Raw genomic sequence first — 23,416 nt, forward strand, 5'->3', positions numbered from 1 at the left:
CTATATCATACTTTTCCTCTAAGGAGCTCAAGGTGGCATACATGGTTCTCCCCACAACAACCCAGAGAGGTTAAGTTAGGCCAAGACACAGTGACTTGCCCAAAGTTACCTAATGAGCTTCACTGCCAAGTGGGGATTTGATCCTGGATCTCCTAGGGCCTAGCCCAACACTCTTAACCCCTGCTCCACACTAGCTTGCACAATCCTGAACATTTCTTCTCATGCTCTACTCTGCAGACTGTGACTTAACTCCTTCTGACAGGGCAAGAGCAGGGAAGAAGTGAAGAGGCTGCAGTGTTCTAACTGTGCACCAGCACACTTGCTCATTTACACTGAGTCATGGTTTGGTTCAGTGTTACGTGTGAACAAGGCTGGGGGCGGAGGTAAAAAGGGGAGTAGAGGGGAGTTTTCCCCATAGCGAGCAGAGTCTACTATAATTGATCTTCAGCTGGTGGGCCAAGATGCACTGCTAGGTCATCATTTGACATAAGATGGGTTACAACAGCAGCACTGCAACCATAAGAGGCTCCTGGTCTGAAAAAGCTGAGGTCTACTGGCACGGGGGTACTTTTGCTGGCAATGAACTTAACTGTGTACTGTAGAGACCCACCTCTTCAAATTTCTTGGCCTTGTACTGATCTGCTCCCTTCAGGAAGTTGAGGAGAATAATGTCACACAAGACTGTCCCCTGAAGTGAGAAGAGAACAGGTGAAATGGCCTCTCACAGGAGAAGTGGCCAGGCAAAATGGTACAGCAGAAGAAGCAACTCTGGGCATAACTGACTGACTGGTGCATTAATCAACATTTTCAGATTAGAAAAAGCTTCCTGTCCAAAAGGAAGCTCAAATCCTTGATCCTCCGGAGCTTCCTAAAACCCAGCACTTTCCACTCTCATCCCCAGTCAGAGAATCCATACGGACATAAAGAGAGGCTGGTGTATCAGGCCAATGGTCCATGTAGTCCAATATCCTGTTCTCACAGTGGCCAGCCAAATGCCTGTGGGAAGTTTGGACAAGAGCACTCTGGCTGTCCAGAAGGAAATGTAGCTCTTGGGCTGAAAATGTGTCCACACTGCTCTAGAGAACCTTGTCCTAATCAGGTGTGTGAAGTTCTGAGAACTAAAACCCATGAATGGTGAAATCCAACCAGTTCTTTGGACTAAACAATGAAAGGAGAGAAGACATGACAAAACCTTGGGCAATCCAAAATGCTTACCACCCCAACAGACGTGAAGGCTGCCACTGTGTTGATGAGGGTTGGGATGATGTTGAATTTCCCAGCCTGAGGGAACACAAGACAACGTTAGCATACCAAAAGCAGTTCTCCTTGAAGAATCAGAGGATTGGAATAAATGTCAGTGAACTATGATACCACCAAAATGGCTCCCCCTCCAGTTGTGAAAGGCGTTCTTGGGCTATTCATGAAAGCACCTCTACCTTAGCTTGCAGCGCTCTGTAGAAGGGCCACAGTCGTGGATGCCACTGCCATCTTAATCATTCCAGGCTACCATCTTTGCCATAGCCACTGGTGTCACTTTGATGGTCAAGGATCCACAGTTCCACAATAATAATTCAATATGGAATTATTGATTAATTAACATACTACAGAAGAATGGGTAACCAGCAGCATCTGAACACCTTTGTGAAAAGATGGGTTTTATTTGTGATGTTTTGAAAGAATAATTTTTGAATGTGTGCATATCCTTCAAGATCCTAACGTTGCCACTTCTTATTTACTTTAGAGATTCATTTCTGTTAGCACTGTTTTACTTTATGTTTCGTTGATATAGAATTCATTAAAAACGCCCCCCAAAAGCTGCTCTTCTGATTTCAACTAACTTGGGCTGTAATCCTAACCCCACTTAAGGTAAAGGGACCCCTGACCATTAGGTCCAGTCGCTGATGACTCTGGGGTTGCTGCACTCATCTCGCTTTATTGGCCGAGGGAGCCGGCGTACAGCTTCTGGGTCACATGCCCAGCATGACTAAGCCACTTCTGGCGAACCAGAGCAGCACACAGAAATGTTGTTTACCTTCCCACCAGAGTGGTACCTATTTATCAACTTGCACTTTGACGTGCTTTCGAACTGCTAGTAAATCCCACTGAATCCAATAGTGTTTACTTCTGAATAGACATGGTCAGGACTGCAGCCTCAATCTGGATCAACCTGATTCCTTTCATTAAAATACTGTAGCTGAAATCCTACAATTGGACACCTGGAAGTACATTCCCTTGAATTTCATGAGGCTCATCAGGATAGAAATGTATAGGATTGTGCTACAAGTACCCTTTGCAAGACATATTGCCTTTGTAAATGCATAAGGACCTGGGCTTTGAACTCCCTGGGCATTAGTTAAGATTTAACTCTCTCCCACCATATCCCATAAGGCCTCTGCCTAGCCATTGCTTTCTGTTTGCGCAGTTGCCCTGTGCCACTCACATTCCCGTATACCAGAACATCAAAGCGAATGCCAAAGGCTTTCATGAGGGTGCGGAACTCTGTGCCATTCTCTTGCTTGTAGTATTTGGCATATCTGTGGGAGAGAGAAAGGGACACACACAAGTCCATGGGTCTGTTTAGGCCGACAGCAAATACATGATTGTATGTACATACACATCCATGCAAGATAAACATAACGGTGAGGTGCCATTGGATGGTTGTAACAGTAGAAGAGGAGAGTCGGAAGGCTGTGAACCTGCAATAGAATGCTTGCCAGCGAGCAGCTAGAAGGCACTAAGGCTGTTACTTGCAAACTGTGGGTAGTATCCAACAGAGCCATCCTGTTCACACAAGGACTTCCCTTCCCTCTCCACTTCCCATGTGCTCTAGAAGGTTAAGGGGACAGAATGGGTGGGTGTACAGGGAGAGGGAGAAGTTCTGTTGCACAAGCAAAAGTCTTTGGGGAAATCGGCAACTTCATTGGATAGAACCCTGAGTGCCTCAACACACCAGTACTTAGTTACAAAACTTCCTATCACACCATGAGAAATAAATGAAACAATTAAAGGTGCTGGGACCCCAAAATACACAGGAAGCTGTTTCAAAATGAGCTAGACTCAATACCTTCTACTCCATTGGTCTGCTGTGGGTGTGTCAGGAAACACTGCTATCTCACAGCCTGATCTAAGATGGGCTGCAACAGTAGCACAACTATCATACAAAATATGTGGTAAAAAGGATATGAAATGGGTGTCAAATGCAAGTCTGGGTTAAAGGTGGGTCCCAGGTCTCAAAATATTGATGACTGTTGGTCTATTCTGACTGACAGAAGCGATTCAAATTCTCAAACAGATTTTTCTTTCTTTCACCTATCTGATAATTCACCTAGAAATAGCAAGGGTTGAAGCAGGCACCTTCTGCATGCAAATTGTGCCCTCTGCTACTGAACTGCCATTCTTCCCCTTTGTTCTCTGTGTGTGGCTGGCAGAGTAAGGACACCTGCATTTATGTACAGAGCAGATTTGTCTTATGTGTGAGACGAGTTCTGCAGCTGAAAAGTCATATATAATGAGGGCTGCCTCTGGTGTATCTGCACAGGGGGAAAAGCAGGTGGAAGATGTGTGGGTGGGCGCGAAAGTGCACAGGACAGCATGTTCACAAGCCACAGCAAGGGTGAGAATGTGGGGAGGAATCTTAATTTACAAAGTCATTGCAACAGGGGAAGGGATTCCGAGTATTGGTTTTGATTGAGGGCTGAGAAGCTGTGCACTTACCTGAAATTGTATCCATTAGAGACTTTGTTCTTCTCAGAGACACCATCAAGCCGGTTGAATGAATAGCTGGGGACACAGCGATCCCAAGAATGGTCCAGGTCACACACCCATCCGATCTTGATCCCTATTATCCCACCCTGTGCGGAAAAACACACCCTCAGGCAAAATCTCCCTACAAGCTGAGCAGGGAGTTTCTGGCCACTAAGCAGGGACAAGGAACTTCATAGACACAGAGCCAGTTCTAAAGGCATGTGGCCCAAGATCACGTCATACTAATTAAATTATGTTTTATTTTATTGTGCAAATTAGGGTCACTAAAATACAGTGGTACATCAGTTTCCAAACGTCTTTGTTGACAAACATTTCAGTTTTCTAATGCACCTTGGAAGTCGAACATGCCATGAGGCTTCTGTACTGAGTTTTCCATACTGTGTTTTCTGTATTAAGGCTTCTGTATTGAGTTTTGGGTTTTCGAACGTTTCAGAACTCGAACGGTCTTCCGGAACATTTTACGTTCGAAAACCAAGGTACCACTGTATAGTACAAGGATGGGTTTTCCCCACCACCATCTTTTTAATTCATGCTTACACATGGTGTGAAGGGTTCTAATCCTGGCTACCAATGGATTGTGAATGAGTGGTAGCTATTCTGGATCCATTAGGATGATAGAAATCTGCTTTAAACAGAGACAGAGACCATCAGTAATGGAATTGAGACAGCTTGTAACTGTAAGTGTGAAGGTTTGCCTGTTATGGTCACACACAGACCCTTGTTGAGGAAAAGTAGCAAATGATTTTATTATGGGAAGCACATAACTTGGGTAGGGTAGAGGTTCTAGTTTTAAGCTAACTAGGCTGGAGAAATAATATGCTTGCTTCTTTTGTTGACCTCTCATCTCAAGGTCCAAAAGAGGAGAGGGAGAGGGAGGCGAAAGTTAGAGAGGATGCAGCTTAAGGATATCAGTCTTAATACCAAAAGATAGAGAAGTCAGCGTAGAGATCAAAGGAACAGAGCTAGAGTAAGCAACCTCCAGATTCCTACACTATCTGTTCTAACTCCCTCTTTCTGTAAGCTGAGTTGCACCCAAGCTTCCAGAAAGTGGTCCATGAAGTTCAATATTGTCCACACTGAGTGGCAGCAGCTCTCCAGGATTTCAGAGCTCTATTTGGAGGGGCTGAAGAGTAGCATCTCCAAAGTACTGGGGTGTAATCTTATGAACATCACCATAAAGTTATCTACCCTATCCCCATGCCTGTGGTCCCTGCAATCTCTGTTTGCAAATGCTTTCATCCTGGTACCACTGTTGCACCATTTATTTCAGTGGTTCTGATGTACATTTATATCCCTGCTCTGATCTCTAAGGAGATCAGAGCTGTACTTTAGAATTTCAGCAGCCTTGCAAGGTAGGACAGACTGTGTATCAGTGAGTTCCCAAGACCACGGAGAAAGCATCACAGCTGAGGGGGAGATTCAGGTCAGAAACTAGGCTTCCAATGCTCAAAACTGCAATCCTGGCCATTACCCCACAGCAGCCACAGAGCACCCATCCTAGTGTTTCATATTGGCAGCAGTAATACTCACTGTGTCAGCCAATTGGGCAAAGTCTTGCCCAGCAAATTTCACTATATCCCCAAGGCGCAGGATGGGGCAGAATGGTTGCTCCACCGGGTTGAAGCGGCATCTCTTGATATCTTCAGCTGTGAGGTTGGGAAGGAGGTTTCCCCTGGGAAGGAGGCAAAGCAAGTCAGACTGAGACGAAAACTGCTGAGCCCCAAATGAAGAGAGTGGGGAAAGTCAGAGGCAAGAAAAGTCAGGGCTTGGTGGTGCAATGCAACTCGGTCTGAGGAGCCTGCCCTACTGCTCCTTTCACCTAGAAGTAATTGGAGGTGACACTAGAGCCACAGCCATCACAGGGTGAAAGAGACCGGCCAGAAGAACTGCAACATTTGCTAGGGGATGTGTGAGCTGCTCTCTGAACCTTCCCAGTCTACTTCTTCGGCACAACTTGCTTAACAATGAAACAGCAAGCCCTGACTCTCCCCAGTGGCCAAGGGGAATGCAGAGTCAATATGGACTGCTTTGAGGTTTCACCTTACAATCAATAAATGCTAAATATATAAATTTTATGAAATAAAATAAATAAAAATAACTTGCTTGGAGACACTATGAGGGAGAGAGGTCATTATAGGGGTCTCTCTCTCTCTCTCTCTCTCTCTCTCTCTCTCTCTCTCTCTCTTTCTCCACAGATGCTTGCTGGCACAATTCACATTCTTACTGTTCGCAACCCCCCCCCAAACCTGAATCTCTAGAGAGGAAAGAATAATATTGGTGTGGAAGAGCCTGCTTTGCTGACATGCAACCTGCACCCACTACACTGCACACTAGCCATGCCCTCCAGGTGTTCCAGACTACAATTCCCATCACCTGGTGGCCACCAGATTTGGGAATCTGCATCAGACTGTGCTTGACAGAGATGACATACTCAACCAAATGCCATCCAGTGGCTATGGCTATGCTGCAGATAAGGAACAGTTCCCATCATTTCTGACTACTGGGCATGCTGACTGGGGCTGATGGGAGCTGGAGTCCAAGAGTATTGGTGGGGGGAGAGCCGCACAGTTCCCTGTCCCTGCCCTATGCTGCAGACTGGTTTGATGGCCCAGGAGGCCTGTTGCAACCCAGCCACTATCAGTCTGTGCCACCACTTCCCACCCTTTGCACGGAGCCCTCCTGCAACTGCCAGAGAACACAATTCCAGCGGGATGAGGAAAACCTCTGGCCAAGGGAAATTTCCAAAGGGCAGCTTTCAGACCAAGTGTATCAGGAGCCATATTCCTGAATGCCATCCCCACTCAGGTTTATAGGCTGGAGCCCCTTTACTCACTTTTCAAAATTGAACAGGGGGAAACGGATGCTGTTCTTAATGAAGAGGGTGAAGTTTTCTGCTTCTAGCATGACAGGTCTGCAGGGAGAAAAGTAAAGGAAATTGATTATTTGGAACAGGGCGGAGTACTGCAGGGCTGGCCCAGCCATTAGGCAAAGTGAGGGGACTGCCTCAAGTGGCAAATGTCTCCTGGCTATTCCTCCTAAGCCCTGCTAGCCATTTCCCTCTGTGCTTTCAGTGGGGCATATCTCGACCTCTTGAAGAAGATTGCTGACTCAGATGTGGTGAAGGATATGACCACATCACCACCTTTTAATCAAATGAAATAATCAGGTGAAATAAGATGAAATAACTCCTTCCTTGGAGGTTTTTAAGCAGAGATTGGGTGGCCAGCTGTCACGGATGCTTGAGCTGAGTTTTCCCACATTGCAGGGGGTTGGACTAGATGACCCTTGGGACTCCTTCCAAATCTACAAGTCTATGATTCAATGATCTCTGATAGTGGCAATATAGTTCATGTTGAGGTTTCAGGTTTCCGTGCAAGATTATTTTTTAAAAAATTGCTGTATATGGGGGATTTCCTCATTTTAAATCAGGAACAAGCCTATACTTGTCTGTGAGGCACTAAGACATTTCATGCATCCACCAGTTGGGGCCTGGTTATGATGCTCAAGTCACCTGAAGCTGGAAGTCTTAAGAAGGCACTGGATCAGTACTGGGATAACTGTCAAAGAACCATCCTGTCCTTCCAGGTCAGATTAAAACGAATGGAAAAGCTAAGCCAGCACCTACGCAAGGACATTTTTGGCCTCAAGAAATATTTGACTACAGGCAAGAGTTGGTGGGTCCGCTGGGCATTATTTGACTAGTCAGTTGACTAGGGTGCCAGCTCTGATTGAAGGTTCACAGTGGGGTCAATGTTCCTTCTCTTTGAAATAATCATGGTCCAAGCACTTACACGTTTACATTGTCCACCTCTGCTGGGCACCAACCCTGGATCTGACAGGTCTGGAAAGTGGAATTGTAATTAACACATCGGCCCGTCAGGATCCCTGCAGAAGGAAACACTCCATCAGGAAAATGTCATGGTAAAAAAAAAGCAAAGCTCAGCATGTCAGGAAGCCATGCCTTCATTTAAAGACTACTTGAGAATTTGTAGTTCACCTCAAATAGCAAAACTGGATGGAACTCTCCAGCTCATTATAAGGGGTCCATTGCAGTCTCCACGCTCTCCTCAGCCGCCACCCAACCACCCGCCTTTTGATCAAGCACATCCAATCCACTGTGGGGCAATCCAAGACTGCCTCAACCTGGCTGAACCCCAGGTCAACCTGAACTGGCCTGATTTGGTTTGGGAGCTGATTCAGCTAGAGCCTGCGGACAGTCTTAATCAAAATAATCTCTAAAGCCACATTATTCTTTTTAAACCACCATTTTTCCTGTGCTGGGTGCCTGTCTTGTTTCAACACAACTCAAGAACGTATGGTGGGAAAAATAAGTTCCACACATTCCAACTATTTATCCTTCCTGTCATTCCAGAAATTGTTCTAAAAATAAAATTCTGTACAGAGCAATCCAAGTACCAACCAGCCCCTGCTTGGCTCCCCCCCCCCCGGACTGTCACAGCATCATTCATGTGCCCTCAGACCATTGGGTATGAAAAAAAGTAGGTCAATGGTGTATAGATCATTCTGCCAGCGATGAGCCAAAGCCAATACATTTCACAGTGACAATGAAAGGTAAAGACAAGCCTTTCATTTATACATTGTTCCTTCCTTGTCTGTTGTCCGTTGCTTACCTGCTCCTGTGGCGGTGGGGACGGGCTTCTTGCAGTCTTTGTCCCCCATGCACTTGTACCCCGGCTATTTATGAAACAGGAAAGAGAAGAGATGGGCAGAGAGAATAAACCTCTAATGTTTCCAATATTAGTTCCCAGTTACCTTGTCCCCCTGTTCTGAGATGCTCAGACTCCTGAGGGAGCTAAGAATATCTTAGCTCCCGATCCTCACCCTGTCTCATTCACAATCAGTCCTTAAATTTCTTTTTTGGGGGGAAGGAGCCCATTAATAAAATCCATGAACTCTATCCCGCCCCTTTCTCTGCCACCAATGTAGCCAATTAGTGTGAGCAGTTCTGAGCTAGACGGTGAAGGCAGCTTTTTATACTCCAAAATGAACAGGCCAGTGCGGAACGTCAGAGCTGCCACCAGCAAGAACACCGGACTGGCTGTACCCACGTTGCTGCCACTGTGCCCCAGCACATCCGCTTCAAGCAAGCTACATGGCGTCAGGAGGGAGGCTCTGCAGCTCTGCCCCACCACACTGACAGCTTCTGCTGCAAAGCTTCCTCTGCCACCAGGATAGTCTTCTCAAAGGAATAGCTAAGGAGGGGAGCACAAAAGGCTAAGCTCCTTTTTGTCTAGAGCACGGAAGACATGGCAGGAGAAACCACAGCCCCATGCCACCTCCCTTCACCCTCTCTTGCCTGACCTGCTTACATCAGGGCAGACGCCTTGGAACTGGTTCTTCGTCACAATGAGTTTGGTGATGATCACAAAGACCGATGTTCCCTAGGAGCAGGTGGGAGCGGGGTGGGAAAGGAGAGGAAAGTTCACGTTGTCGCAAGGAAGGGCACAGAGACAGAAGAATGGTGAACAAATGAGTTACTGCGGTCACAGATCAAGAAAATAAAATGCAAAATTAAACCCAAACGACAAGTTGAAGAAGAGTATGCCAAGTGAAGCAATGGGTGGGAAAGAATCAGAGAACATCCAGGCAAGGATCAAAGCACAGACTAAGAGACTGGGACAAGCAAACACTTTTTTATGAGCCTGCCTGTCCACATCGACCAATGTTAGTCAGCTGCAACCAACTCTCAATAAGTTTGCAAAAATTCACCATACCAGACCTGTGACTATTTTTGTAATGGATTAGAATTTTAAAAATAAGACCCTGAGGCAACGAATTGGAAAGGAGATGCAATTGTGCATATATTTTTTTAAAACAACAACACTTTTCTTTTTCTTTAAAAAAAAACCCCTCCCTCTTCCTCCCTTGAGCACTCACTCAAGCTTTTCCACCACTGGGGAGGAAAAGGTTTTTTTGGGGGGGTACCCTTCCTTCTCAGGGAGAAAAGTTGCTGGGGAGGATTTTTTTCATCAGAAAGGGTTAACCTTTAATGCTGTATTGTTTTTAACACTTGATTGGAAGCCGCCCAGAGTGGCTGGGGAAGCTCAGCCAGATGGGCGGGGTAATAATAATAATAATAATAATAATAATAATAATAATAATAATAATAATTAACATTAACCCCCTCCCTTTTCTCTGGCTGTTCTTCTGCAGCTACTCAGCCATATGCACAGTCACTTTTGCATTTAACATTTGAAAGGGAACTTGTGCAGAGAACCTGCATCCTGTACACCAGTGGTTTTCAACCAGTGTGTCGTGGCACCCTGGGGTGCCTTGAATAACGGTCAGGGGTGCCGCAGGCAATACTGGCCTCCATCCCTCTCTTTCCTCCCCTCCCTCCTCTGATGCCCTTTTGCATCTCTGCCTCCCAAAGGCTTGCACAGCCATTTACTGCACCAGCCCTGGCCACAGGCGAAAGGAGCCTCTGGGGCCAGCCAGAGGGTGCTGGTTGCCAGGAGCAAAGGCTGCCTCAGAGTAAGCAAGCAAGAAGGTGAGGGAGCCAAGTCAGCCAGTCCACCAGCCTTGTTACTGGGAATAGACAAACAAGTACAAATGTAGACTTGCCAAGGACAAAATTAACAATATTTAGAAATCATCTGTATAAACACAGTATTAGGTTACGTTTAGGATAAGTACAATCTTCTTTTCACAGGTGTATTTTAACAATTGTTATTCTTTTCACTTGCAATTTTATACTGGGTACAAAAATCCTTTTAATTTTTCAATAAATAATAACTTTTTTAAAAGCTGTGTAATTTCAATATAATCTAAGGATTTGTATGGCACACTTGTAAAATGTTCCACACCTAGGGGTGCCTAAATACCTAAAGGTGTTCACATGATTAAAAAAACTGAATTCTTGCAGCTGCATTTTTCACACAGGCACTAGGAACTGAGATTGACCCTGGCTCCTCACAATGCTTACATAGATGGACAAACAAAAGTAAGAGAGGCAATGTGGTGTAGTGGTTAGAGTATTGGCATGAAACTGGGGAGACGCGAATTCAAATCTCCCCCTCTCCCGCACAGCTTACCTGGAATCCCTGGTTCATAAAATGAAGTAACTAAATTTCCATGTAAAGTAATCCTGAAACAAGGTCCCACCTTGAAACAAACAGCACAGAGCAGCCCTTATGTTCTGGAATGTCAAGTCTGGAAATAAGAAGCCGCAACTCTTAGGAGAAAATGAGTTTCCCTTTTTCAAGCATCTGCCTCGGGACTGGGCAGGAAAACAGTCTGTGCTTGGAATTACTCTGAATTTTCCAATAAGTTAAGAAGGAAAGTTCTCTTCTGCGCCACAACTTTCCCACGTCTGCCAAGGAAAAAGGTTACTCGGAGTTTCCAAAACATTTTATGGCAGTTCCTCTCCCCTGTTGCAGTTTTCGGCAAGCAAAATTGAAACATGTGGCTTAGAACTTGAGCTCCTATGAACAGAGTTCCACTGTTGGGGTGTTTCTGCTGAAGGACGGGGGGGAAGCATTTTTTTGCTGATTCTTCCTCCCCCTTGCAGCTCTCTGAAAAGCTGCTTGGCTCTGGCTGATGCTGGAGTTTGGAGGTGTCCCCTCCATGTCTGAGCCTTCGCTGAACCACACATTCCCTTTACTCCGTTTAGAGTGCACTCCCACTGCTGGTTTGAAAAGCAGGATACACACATTAGCCACAATCCATATTTATCTTGTATCAGTCCTGCCGTTCCTTACTAAATCTTGAGTTTTGATGTATTTTACCCAAACCAGCTTCGATCCAAAATGAGAAAAGAACTGTGTACATGTTACCAGCTTAAAAAGCAGCAAGGTTGTCCTTTTTGTTGGATCGATATTGGATCGAAGTTGGTTTGGGAGGAAACACATCAAAACACACTATTGGGGGGGGGGGGAGAGATAGGGTGCAGGAAAGATATGGATTGCGGCTAATGCTGTGTGCACACTGTATTCTGAACACCAGTGGGAGCGCAGTGGATGTTTCCACAGCCAAAAAAATGACCTAGCTGCATTTTAAACAAGTGATGTTGCGTACACCATCTCCGTCCTTTATGCCTTTATGAATACAGTGGTACCTTGGTTCTCAAATGGTTTAGTTGTCGAACAAATTGGCTCCTGAACGCTGAAAACCCATAAGTAAGTGTTGCGATTTGCAAACGTTTTTCGGAAGCCAAACATCCAGTGTGGCTTCCGCTTGAGTGCAGGAAGCTCCTGCAGCCAATTGGAAGCTGCGCCTTGGTTTTCAAACAGTTTTGGGAGTCGAATGGACTCCTGGAACAGATTAAGTTTGAGAACCAAGGTACCACTGTAGCTGTAAAGACATTAGCAGATTATTATGCTTATCTCCAGGACATAAAAGCTTTCATTTGCTGATCTCTGCTGATTAAGATGCTGTTAAAAGGCACAGCAGCAAGCCAGAATGATTTTCTACCCTGTTCAGGTGCCGTCTTTTTTATTATAAAAAACAAAAACAAAATTAACTTAATGTATCAAATATATGTGTTACCCATTTTTGTGGGGGGCGGGGTGCAGGAAAACTGAACCATAAGACAAACAGCAAAGCATACTATAACCCATTAATGATGTTCAAATACAACAACTTGCATGCTGGTGGATTTCACCTTAACCCCCCCCCATCTTTACCTTGGTGACAGATGCTGGGGGTGTAACATGACAAAGTGCTCTAGCTGGCAAGCACTGCCTGTGGCTGGGAGCCGCCATTTAACCCCCCCCCCCAATTCCCCGATAGAAACTGGGCGGGGAGTTGAAATGTTGGCTGCAGCTCCTTCAGAATCAGGAGCACTGGGCCCAGGAGATGGGCGGCCCCTTCACAGCCACCCAACATTCCTGTTATGTACTGAGTTGAATAGGATCCAAACTGCAGCAGTCTGATTGGTCCTAGAACAATAGGCTCCAAAAGGCAGCAGTCTGATTGGTCCTAGAACAATAGGATTCAGAATGCAGCAGTCTGATTGGTCCTAGAACAATGCAGCAGTATGATTGGTTAGCAGGAACCACCCAGTCATGCTCCAGATAGAAGTGAATCCACAACCTGATTGGCCTACAGTAGAATCCTGGAATTAGCCAATCATGTGCAGCCCATTGTGTAAATAATGTATATAAAGCAGATACTTTGAGGGGACATTCATTCATTCCTCCTCACCACTATGAGCTGAATAAAGAGCATGAAATCACTTTGCGACTCTGAGTATATTTCACTGGCGACGAAGGTGGGATCCCGCTGAGCTGACTGCCACACACAGCACCGCAGCACCGCCACCTGCCGCACCGCTGCCTCGCACCGTGTATCCAGGCTTCAGCTCCGGGACACAAGGAACTCAGAATGGCAACTGACAGCAGCTTCTCGCCATTCAACCCAGCATCTGGAGACTGGGAAGCGTACGCCTCCCGTTTCACCTTCCTCCTAGAAGCCAAAGGGGTCACCGATGAAGAAGACGCCAAGAAGAGGGCAATATTCTTCAGCGTCTGCGGAGAGGAGACATTTGAAATCGCCCGGGCTCTCCTTGCGCCTGAAGACGTCGCTACTGTTCCATACAAAACAATAATGGAACAGCTGAAGGGGCACTTTTCGCCACAGCCCTCAGTGGTGGCTTGTCGAAATGCCTTCTACGCAAAGCGGCAAGCCCCTGGGGAAACCATAACTGGGTTTGTGACCTCTCTCCGCCAAGCTGCCCGGTTCTGCAACTTCTCAGAGCTGGAGAACATGCTTCGTGACCGCCTCGTCGGTGGCCTGAAGGATGAGAAGCTGCAACGACGCCTCTACGCTAAGAAGAACCTAACGTTCCAGGTCGCTCTGGAGGAGGCCCTGGCAACGGAAGCTGCTGAGAGGTCGACGTAAGAGGCACGGCTGAGCCAGCCGTCCCAACCGAGGGTCCACCACGAAGACCTCACCAACGACTCGGGATCCGACAGGGAGGAGGTGCACCGAGTACAGCAGCGCACTCAAGCAGCCCACATACCACAGCTGCCTCGACGAGAAGGAGGGAACTGCGCAAGCTGTGGAGAAAGTCACGAGAGGAGGACCTGCCGTTTCCGCAACGCAGAGTGCAGGCAGTGCAGAAAATTGGGACACATCGCCCGGGTGTGTCGGGCTCGGCCCACCCGAAGCCAGGCATCAGATGACCAATCCAAGAGCCCCAGGTCCCGGGGCCCAACGCACCAAGGCAACTCGACGGAGCTCACAGACTTCCAGGTATACCAGTTGCCCCACCCCAACGTAGAGAAAATTTATGTAGAGGTACAGATAGAGGGGGCCCCATGCCGCATGGAGCTTGACACGGGTTCAACTCTATCCATAATCTCGGCAAGGACCTTAAGGAAACTGTGTCCTACTGGGGGTCCCAAACTCAGGCCGGCCCCATTCACCCTCCGGGACTTCCAGAAACGTAAGGTCCCCACAATGGGGGTGGGGACCTTCAGGGTGCAATACCGAGGGCGGACGCGGCAACTGGACTTGCTTGTGGTCAAGGGCCCCTACATTAGCTTACTGGGGTTGGCATGGTTTGGACCACTGGGACTAGCCATCACCGGGGTGAACCACATGAGCTTACAAGTGGACGTGGACGTCATATGCAAGGAGTTTCCGGGGGTTTTCGATGGGAAATTGGGACAGTATACGGGCCCCCCCATTGCTCTACAGCTTGACCCCGCAGTACGACCAGTCAGGCTCAAGGCCCGCCGGGTCCCATTCGCCCTGAAACCCCGTATAGACGAGGAATTGGACCGACTCGTGGAGCAAGGAGTGCTGGAGCCGGTGCCTAATGCCCCCTGGGAAACCCCAATCGTCACACCCGTCAAGCCTAATGGTTCGGTCCGCATCTGCGCAGACTACAAATGTACCATAAACAAGGCCCTCATGGCCCATGCATACCCAGTGCCAGTGGTCAGCCATGTCCTTGCCACCCTGGCTGGGTCGAAAATTTTTGGCAAGCTGGACTTGGCCCAAGCATATCAACAGCTGCCAGTAGATGAGGCCACAGCAGAGGCACAGACGATTGTGACGCACAGAGGAGCGTTCAGGGTAAAGCGGCTGCAATTCGGGGTCAGCGTGGCACCAGGCATATTCCAGAATCTAATGGACTCTCTCCTTAAAGGGATTCCTGGTGTCACCCCCTTCTTTGATGATGTGTTGATTGCCGGGCCCACACCAGAGGAGTTTGAGGACCGCCTCCGCACTGTTCTGCACCGTTTCCAGATGGCGGGTCTCAAGGTGAAGCGGGAAAAATGTCTACTAGGAGTGCCTCAAGTGGACTTTCTGGGATTTATGGTGGATGCAGAAGGGGTTCACCCGACTGGGGACAAGGTACGGGCCATTTGTGATGCCCCAGCGCCCAAGAACAAGACTGAACTTCAGGCCTTCTTGGGATTATTGAACTTTTACCATTCCTTCCTTCCCCACAAGGCGGCGGTAGCGGAGCCCCTACACAGACTCCTGGACAAGCGGGCCCCTTGGGTGTGGGGCCAGCGCCAGGAGGCCGCATTCCAGGCAGTCAAGGACTTGCTTGTCTCAAACTCGGTCTTGGCACACTTCGACGAGAGGCTGCCGGTGGTGCTAGCATGCGACGCCTCGCCCTATGGCATCGGCGCTGTCCTGGGACACCAACTCCCGGATGGAAGAGAGGTACCGGTAGCATACTTTTCCCAGACACTCAACGAAACCGAGCGGAACTACTCGCAAATCGACAAGGAGGGTCTGGCAATCGTGAAGGGAGTAAAAAAATTCCATGATTTCTTGTACGGGCGGCCCTTCACCGTGGTGACTGACCACAAGCCGTTGCTTGGCTTGTTTGCCCCCGAAAAGCAGACCCCCCAAGTGCTGTCTCCTCGCGTCCTCAGGTGGTCAATTTTCCTTGCCAGCTACCAGTATGCACTGATTCACCGCCCTGGAAAGGCGATGGGCCATGCAGACGCCCTCAGCAGGCTACCACTACCGGAAACAGGCCCCGACCCAGCACCTGCACAAGAGGTTATGAGCCTGGAGCTGCTTCCTGACCGCCCCATTCAGGCACAAGAAGTTGCACACCATTCCAAGAAAGATAGGGTCATCTCCCGGGTCCTGGACTGGGTGTGGAGGGGATGGCCCAGCCGCAGCCCCGGGCCAGAATTCGCCGGCTACACAACCCGCAAACATGAACTGTCAGCCCACAAGGGGTGCCTGTTATGGGGAAGCAGGGTCGTTGTTCCCCAGCCCCTCCGCAAAAGGGTCCTCACAGCCCTACACGAGACACACCCAGGGGTAGTAAGAATGAAGGCCCTTGCCAGGAGTTATGTGTGGTGGCCGGGGATCGACGGAGAGATAGAGGCCTGGGTCAAACACTGCCAGGCCTGCCAGGAATCCCGCCCAGATCCCCCAAGGGCCCCAGTCCAGTCCTGGGAGTCCGCCCGAGCACCATGGTCACGCCTGCATGTGGACTTCGCTGGCCCCTTTCAGGGGAAAACATTCTTCATAGTGGTGGACTCCTACACCAAATGGCTGGAAGTCGCACTGGTACCGTCCACTTCTACGTCCGCAGCCATCCGGGTACTACGCAGGCTGTTTGCAACCCACGGGCTCCCTGACACTCTCGTCTCAGACAACGGGACTGCATTTACATCAGGAGAATTTCAAACCTTCACAGTGCAGAACGCCATCCGCCACATCCGTTCGGCGCCATTCCACCCTGCCACCAATGGCCAAGCAGAACGCATGGTGCGGACCACCAAGGACACCCTTCGCCGCATGACGCAAGGGGATTGGGAGTACCGCCTTGCCACATTCCTTCTAGCACAGCACAGCACCCCCAGCTCAACGACTGGCCGGAGCCCCGCTGAACTACTAATGGGTCGGCGCCTTGCAATCAGATTGGACCGCCTTCACCCCGATAGAGCTCAGGATGAGGTAGTGGTGGGGGAAGGCAGGAACCCCCGGACCTTCGAGGCCCAGGACCCAGTGTACGCAAAGAATTTTGGGGCAGGCCCTGCATGGGTACCTGCCACAGTCACCAGGGTCACGGGCCCCGTGTCGTACGAGGTGCTAACAGATGGGGGGCAATGCTGGCGCCGCCACTGCGACCAGATACGGCGACGATTCCCGGGAGAAAACCAGGAGGAGGAGGACAGGTCAGAGGAGTCCCAAGGGAACAGTGGGGCAGTGAGGCCCATAGAGCAGCAGGGGCAAGCAGGAGAGGCAGAATCAGTAAATACAGAGAGGACCCGCGAGGCCGAAAGGACACCGGAACCAGAACCACGACTGAGCGAGCCGGTTGCGCCAGACCAAACAGCCCCATCCTTGGAACACGAGCCAGAACCTGAACCCCGGACCAGGGAACACCCCAGGCCGCAACGCACACGTAGGCCACCGGCGTACCTTGAGGACTATGAATGCGACCTTCCGGGCAGGACTGGAACTTAGAGGGGAGGGGTGTTATGTACTGAGTTGAATAGGATCCAAACTGCAGCAGTCTGATTGGTCCTAGAACAATAGGCTCCAAAAGGCAGCAGTCTGATTGGTCCTAGAACAATAGGATTCAGAATGCAGCAGTCTGATTGGTCCTAGAACAATGCAGCAGTATGATTGGTTAGCAGGAACCACCCAGTCATGCTCCAGATAGAAGTGAATCCACAACCTGATTGGCCTACAGTAGAATCCTGGAATTAGCCAATCATGTGCAGCCCATTGTGTAAATAATGTATATAAAGCAGATACTTTGAGGGGACATTCATTCATTCCTCCTCACCACTATGAGCTGAATAAAGAGCATGAAATCACTTTGCGACTCTGAGTATATTTCAATTCCTGACCCATGTCCTGCCATGCAGAACAGGAAATGCCTTCAGATAACTTTCTAAAAATGCTTAAGGATGAAGGAATGCAAACTGCTCAGTCTAGCACATGGGCAAGCAAACTAAGGCCCGGGGGCTGGATCCAGCCCAATCGCCTTCTAAGTCCAGCCTGTGTATGGTCCGGGAATCAGCGTGTTTTTATATGAATAGAATGTGTGCTTTTATTTAAAATGCATCTCTGAGTTATTTGTGGGGCATAGGAATTTGTTCATTTCCCTCCAAAAATATAGTCTGCCCCCCCCCCAAGGTCTGATGGACAGAGGACCGGCCCCCTGCTGAAAAAGTTTGGTGACCCCTGGTCTAGCACTAAGCAAAAGGGGGGGGCGGTTGATCCCCACCCCTAATGGAGGAAGGTGTGTGCTAGGAGATTACACATTTGCTGTTTCCCTGAGTGATAAAGAGCTTCAGGGGCTCTGCTGCTGGGATGAGTTCTCCCTGTGTACAAAAGCAACTGAGTTCTGGTTTTCTTTGCAATATTTGTCCCCCTCCCCCTTCAAATAGGCAAGCAGTCTGGAGGCAAACAGACATCCCACACGTAGGTAGCAGCTGCTGAACACCCCAGTTCCAGTTCCAGCTAACTCCAGCCAACCACAAGAGTCTGACTTTCTCTCCATCCTGCCAGTCTCTGTATTTGTTGCCTATTTAAATTGCCAGTGCTGTTTCTCATGTACACAACTGCTGAGAACTGTCCCATATTCCAGCCCTGCAGGCAAACTGCCCATTCAGGAGACCATAAAAAGTCATTAAGATATACGGATGGGTCCTGCTGCGTACTTTTAAGGCCATAAAACAGCACAGGACCCATTTGACATGGCAATCCCCCCCCCATCCCCAAAAAGCTGGGCTTTACAATTTATTTGATGCCAGTTTAAGACTGTAGTATTTGCATATATTTGTTGAAAAATACTGGATTGTATTTATGTCAAAATCCTATGGAAAAAAATGGAAAATAAAATTTATTTCTTTAAAAAAGAGTGTGTGGCATTTGCAGGGAGTTTGGGTGGGGTGTAACAGGGAATGGGTGTGTGTATCTTTATTATGGTGAATTCTGTTTTGATTCTATTGTATTGTTATGAGTTGGCTGGTGGTGGGAAGGCGGGGAGTAGGCTGTATGCTGAAACTCTTCTATCCCCTGTCCAGCAAGTGTAATATAAACTGGGATTAAAATTCCTAGAAGAGTCAGCCTAGCTTCCTGGTGAGGTGATAGCCTAGATTATGGGGACATTAAGAGAACAAAGGAAGTGGATCTGTGCCAGATACAAAACTTGCTGGTAGTTAGAAAGACAAAGGTGAGAGCGAAGAATTGAAGGGTGTGAGCTAGAAGCTGGAAAAATGCTGCATGCTGGGAAGCCAGAAAGTAAGAGTGATGTTTGATTTGTGTGTGAATGCAAGGCTGTGGCTATGGGATAAACAAGGCCCTCTTGGAGTGTTAATGCCATCGTAGGCTCAGGTTGTATATAAGCCATATATCATAACAACACCACAATCTCCGCTGTCCCTCTTTTCAAAGGAAGCACAAACCTTGGGTAAACCTTGGAACCTCACACCAATTGGATCTTGGGGTGGCACACAACAGTATATTGTTCTTATTCTACACCACCCGAGGATTTGTCTGGACAAAGGGCAGTTTAAAGATTTTAAAATCAAATAAATGAACATGAACGCTCTTTTATTAAGCCCCATGAAAACTCAGTTTGCGGTGACCAAGTCAAATGAATTGACAATCCTATCCTGTTGTCCCCAACTCCCAGGCAGAGGTCCACATTCAGCTGCCTGGGTTCAGTCCACTTGCAAAAGCTGGCAGGGACCTCAGGACGCCATATCCTTGACTAAGCCTTACTCTTGGATTCCACCCCATCCATCAGTTTCACTGCAACATGCAGCAAAAATCAGAAACAACTGGGATGAAGTTGGTGGCTCCACAATTTGGAGCAGTTGTTCCTATCATCTTTGGGGGTGGGGAGTGGGACCAGCTCATGTTCTTACCCGCAATGTTTTCTATTCATGGAACTCTTCTTCTGCATTCTTTGTATTCCTAATGGGCCTGAACATGTTTTGGGAATTTCCTGCTCAGTTGGGGAACATGAGAGCAACGTTAGAACTCTGTTACAGTTCCAATGGGGTTGGGGGGGAACAGCATAGAAGGGTTATCTGCGGTCCTGAGAAGTACAGTGTGTATATATTTAGAACACAATTGCTTGTGCTCACTGACCTGTCTCAGATTTGATGCTGAAGGTACAATGAAATCTGAACGCATATCCATAGAATATTCCGACTCAAGACTCCAATAAACTTTTATCTACAGTTCTGCTGATGCCAGTTACTTGCTGCCTTAGATCCACAAGAAAGGTTCTTCATACCTTCATCTGTACTGTATTGCTACCAACAATCTTTCTGTATGGCACCGTTTGCCGTGGCAAGTAAGCAGGCATGAAATCATTAAGACACTTATTTTCCAAGAAGGCATTTAGAAGTGCTTTAAACAAGGTTTGCACTCAGGTGTGATTCCCCAGGGCAGGAAATACTCACAACTGAGCATCTGAAATTGTGCAACCATGTTTGTTCTTTTAAAATACAGACACCGTATGCAAACACAAATGGCTCATTTGCACCATTAAAATATTATGTATGTATATCTGGTTCATGCCTGCACATTTATCACTTGATGGCTGCAACATCAGGGGGTGATTCGGATGATTGAATGGCAGGGGCAGCGCTTCCTGTTTTGCCTCCTGAGATGAAATGGGAACGTGTCACCATGCTGCCCATACCTGGGAAGCTGAAGGACAGTCACTGGTGGAGAATTGATGTCAGTGCCAGTGCCACTTCTCCACTGGCGGCACGGCAGGGGGCACCCATGGGGGCACTGTCTTTTCAACTTCCACCACCTGAGGCAGCTACTTCAACCAGCCTCATGGGCAGGCCGGCCATGCTGAATGGGTCGTTCTAGAACAGTGGTTCCCAACCTTTTTTTGGCCATGCCCCACCTAAGAATCTCTAAAATCCCCCCCCCCCGTGATATATAATTATTATTATTCAAAAAGTGAATTCATATACATTTGGAGGAAGCCTAAAAGGCCATTCACTGCTAATAACTCATTCTCGAATTGCCCCCCCCAATCAAATTGCCCCCCTGTGGGGCATGTGCCCCATGTTGGGAACCACGGTTCTAGAACATTCTTATCACTTTGCAAATAATGTTAATCCATGGAATCAGTCAGCATATGCATTCCCTTGCTAGTAATCAGGTATATAGTAATTTTTCTTACAGAAAGTGATGCACAGTCGTGCACAAACTATACCAGGGAATATTTTTCTGAGAGGGGAGCCACATTACCCCCACCCCCACCCCAAGTTTTTGCTGAAGCCATACTCAGCTGCTGAAGGGTTTGCTGCTGCTTTATTGGGTCTGTGCTATGCGTTATTGTATAGCTTGTATTGCTTTTTTCTGATTTTATATTATACTTTATGCTCTCAAGTAACGTAGAGACTCCTTACATAGCAAGCGACTATTAAATTGAAATCATGATGACAAAAATAAAAATGATCGATTTATCCAGACATCTACAAACCAAACGGCCTACCCACCTTTCAGCCTCGGAAGAGCTCCATACCCTTTCATCCCAACTCCCTCCCCGAGAACTTCGTGAAGGCTTACCTGTGGAGGCGTAACATAATCAGCCGTGTCCATGACCTGGTTACTGTACTTGCCAAAGCCTTTCACCTTGGTCACCACAGAGGACTCAATGGAGGTGTCCCTTATCTGATAGGCCTTCTCGTGCAAGAACACCCACCTGCGGAATGGGGGGGAGGGGGGGAATAAACCAGTTAGCAAGTCCTCTAGTGCTAGGCATGCCTTGTATGAAATCACAAGGCATGAAAAATAATGGTGGACTAATTTACATGAGCAAAAACCACCCTGATCTTTTACTGCAGGGTTAGCTAAGTTAGTGTGCTCCCACTGCAGTTGGGCTCCAACTGCCATCAGCATGGCGGATGGTCAGAGATAATGGGAGCTGGAGTCCAGCACACTGCTTAGCCCTGTTTTGGTGTCCTAAGCATTAGCATTGTTAACGGAATAGCTCCCTATGACTACTAGATCTTGGGGTCAAGTAGCTTCTCCTCATGCTTCTGCATAGCCCTGTGGCAGCGAGGTCACATCTTCCATTCTCTCAGCTGTTGCCAGCCGGTTATCTCATCTTGGGGTCTCCAGCTCCCTCCCGGTGGGCGTAATCCATTTCTATTGCAGTCAGTACAGATGTTATGAATTTGTTTGGCATTTCAAAAGCCTCTTCTGGTTGCCTTGTTATGAGAATTGGGGGGTTGGGGGCTTTCTTCAGAGAAGGAGTGATGAGGTGATCTGCTGGAGCGCAAGGGTAATTGACAGCTTCTGCTTGCTCTGGCAAGCAAAGGAAGTGATGATGTGAGGCTTTCAGGTCCTTTTAAAATGAAGTTTGAACCATAAACATACTATTTTCCAGTTCAGACGTTGTCCTATCTATACCATTAGCCCCGTGCCCCATAATAGCAGATCCCTCCCAGTTATTGCTTCCAAAAAAATGCTGTTTCCCACAACAGGCCTCCCTGCTAAGCAATAAATGACGATAAGCCCTGTAGGAGGGCGTTTAAAAGAATGTTTTTGTCCAAACCAAATTGTAAGGCAATTTTTACTTCGCATCTCATTTTTTGTTGGGTGCTGCCCTCTAGCGCTCAGATTTATATTGATTTATCACAGCGATAGATAGAAACGCCATCCATGCAGCTGATGGCTCTGACAACTGTGACTTTACCAAAAAGGAGGCCAGGAAGCATATCAGCACTGGCCAAATGGAAAAATGTCACCTGAACACATTTACTCAGCAGCACATCCCACTGATTTCAATTAAGCCTGCTCCCCAATAAGAGCATGTGCTTAAGAATGCAATCTGTAATGCAGTTTGTCTAATTTGGATTTCAGTGAATCACAGATTGTAAAGGGCCTTTCTATCATCAGTCTGATTTCCGGCATACAGCAGGGTGCATATATTATCCCTCCAGTAATTCTTAGATAGTGTCTGTACCTTTTATGGGATATCAGACATCTAGCGCTGAATCAAGCACATCCATTGGCAAACTGTTCCAATTGCCAATTATCTTCCCGGCTAAATGTTTGCAGCTAATTTCCAGTCTGAGGGATTCAGTCTCCCTGCTGGATCCCTCTTTGGTTGCCTAGAGATTAAAAAATGGCCTCCGCTATGAGACATCACTTCCTTGTTCATCCCTTCCCTTGCTGAAGAAGACCATGTGAGCCAGGCACAGCTGATGCCATCCCATCCATACCAGAATGACAGCCTTTGAACATCACAAAGGAGAACAACCCCCCCCCCAAAAAAAAAAACCTCATGAAGTATCAGATGCCAACATTCAAGGTTGGAAGCCACTAATGGATCAAATTAAATTAGATATTTCCCCCCTTCCATACCCACTTAGAACTTGGTAAAATGCTAACAACATTAAGCACACGGTCATTTGAAATGAAGCAGTTAAATGGTCCATTTATTTCCCTCTGTTTGATCAACTCAGAAGAAGTAGAAGGGTTTATCCTATCTTACATCACTCCTTTCCTACTGCCTTTGCCAAAAACTGGAGTTTTGATGTTTTAGGCAACATACGCACAGAATCCAGTCCCCTCCTCTTGAGGAAGAGCTTTTATTGAAGGGATGTCACACATTTCCCCAGCACTCAGACCATCCCAGTTTTGTCACTGGGAAAAATGCCCTGTCCCTCTAGCAAGGATGCTGATATTTGCAAGTACTGTGTGGAAGGGA

At 47.7% G+C, this 23,416-nt stretch overlaps 1 protein-coding gene across 8 annotated transcripts in view; it reads right to left on the reverse strand.

Moving 5' to 3' along the window:
• The window catches only part of P2RX3 (purinergic receptor P2X 3), a 33,543-nt gene that overhangs the window by 501 nt on the left and 9,626 nt on the right, over positions 1 to 23,416 (reverse strand). Inside the window, exons 1-11 of one of the 8 annotated variants that reach the window (XM_081877541.1) lie at positions 22,670 to 22,752; positions 21,268 to 21,403; positions 9,096 to 9,167; positions 8,397 to 8,460; positions 7,557 to 7,650; positions 6,599 to 6,676; positions 5,296 to 5,437; positions 3,715 to 3,851; positions 2,441 to 2,534; positions 1,216 to 1,281; positions 611 to 688 (exon numbers count right to left, since the gene is read on the reverse strand). In XM_081877541.1, coding sequence (XP_081733667.1) covers positions 611 to 688; positions 1,216 to 1,281; positions 2,441 to 2,534; positions 3,715 to 3,851; positions 5,296 to 5,437; positions 6,599 to 6,676; positions 7,557 to 7,650; positions 8,397 to 8,460; positions 9,096 to 9,167; positions 21,268 to 21,300 — 858 coding nt within the window. In that variant the 5' untranslated portion in view covers positions 21,301 to 21,403; positions 22,670 to 22,752. Of the gene's footprint in view, positions 1 to 610; positions 689 to 1,215; positions 1,282 to 2,440; positions 2,535 to 3,714; positions 3,852 to 5,295; positions 5,438 to 6,598; positions 6,677 to 7,556; positions 7,651 to 8,396; positions 8,461 to 9,095; positions 9,168 to 10,820; positions 10,939 to 19,821; positions 20,154 to 21,267; positions 21,845 to 22,669; positions 22,753 to 23,416 lie in introns of those variants that run through there. The other 7 variants (XM_081877539.1, XM_081877544.1, XM_081877542.1 and 4 more) reach the window with 7 other exon arrangements.

The sequence above is a fragment of the Podarcis erhardii genome (genome assembly GCF_964252035.2).
Source record: "Podarcis erhardii genome assembly, chromosome: 1".
In the NCBI taxonomy this organism is placed as follows: domain Eukaryota; kingdom Metazoa; phylum Chordata; class Lepidosauria; order Squamata; family Lacertidae; genus Podarcis; species Podarcis erhardii.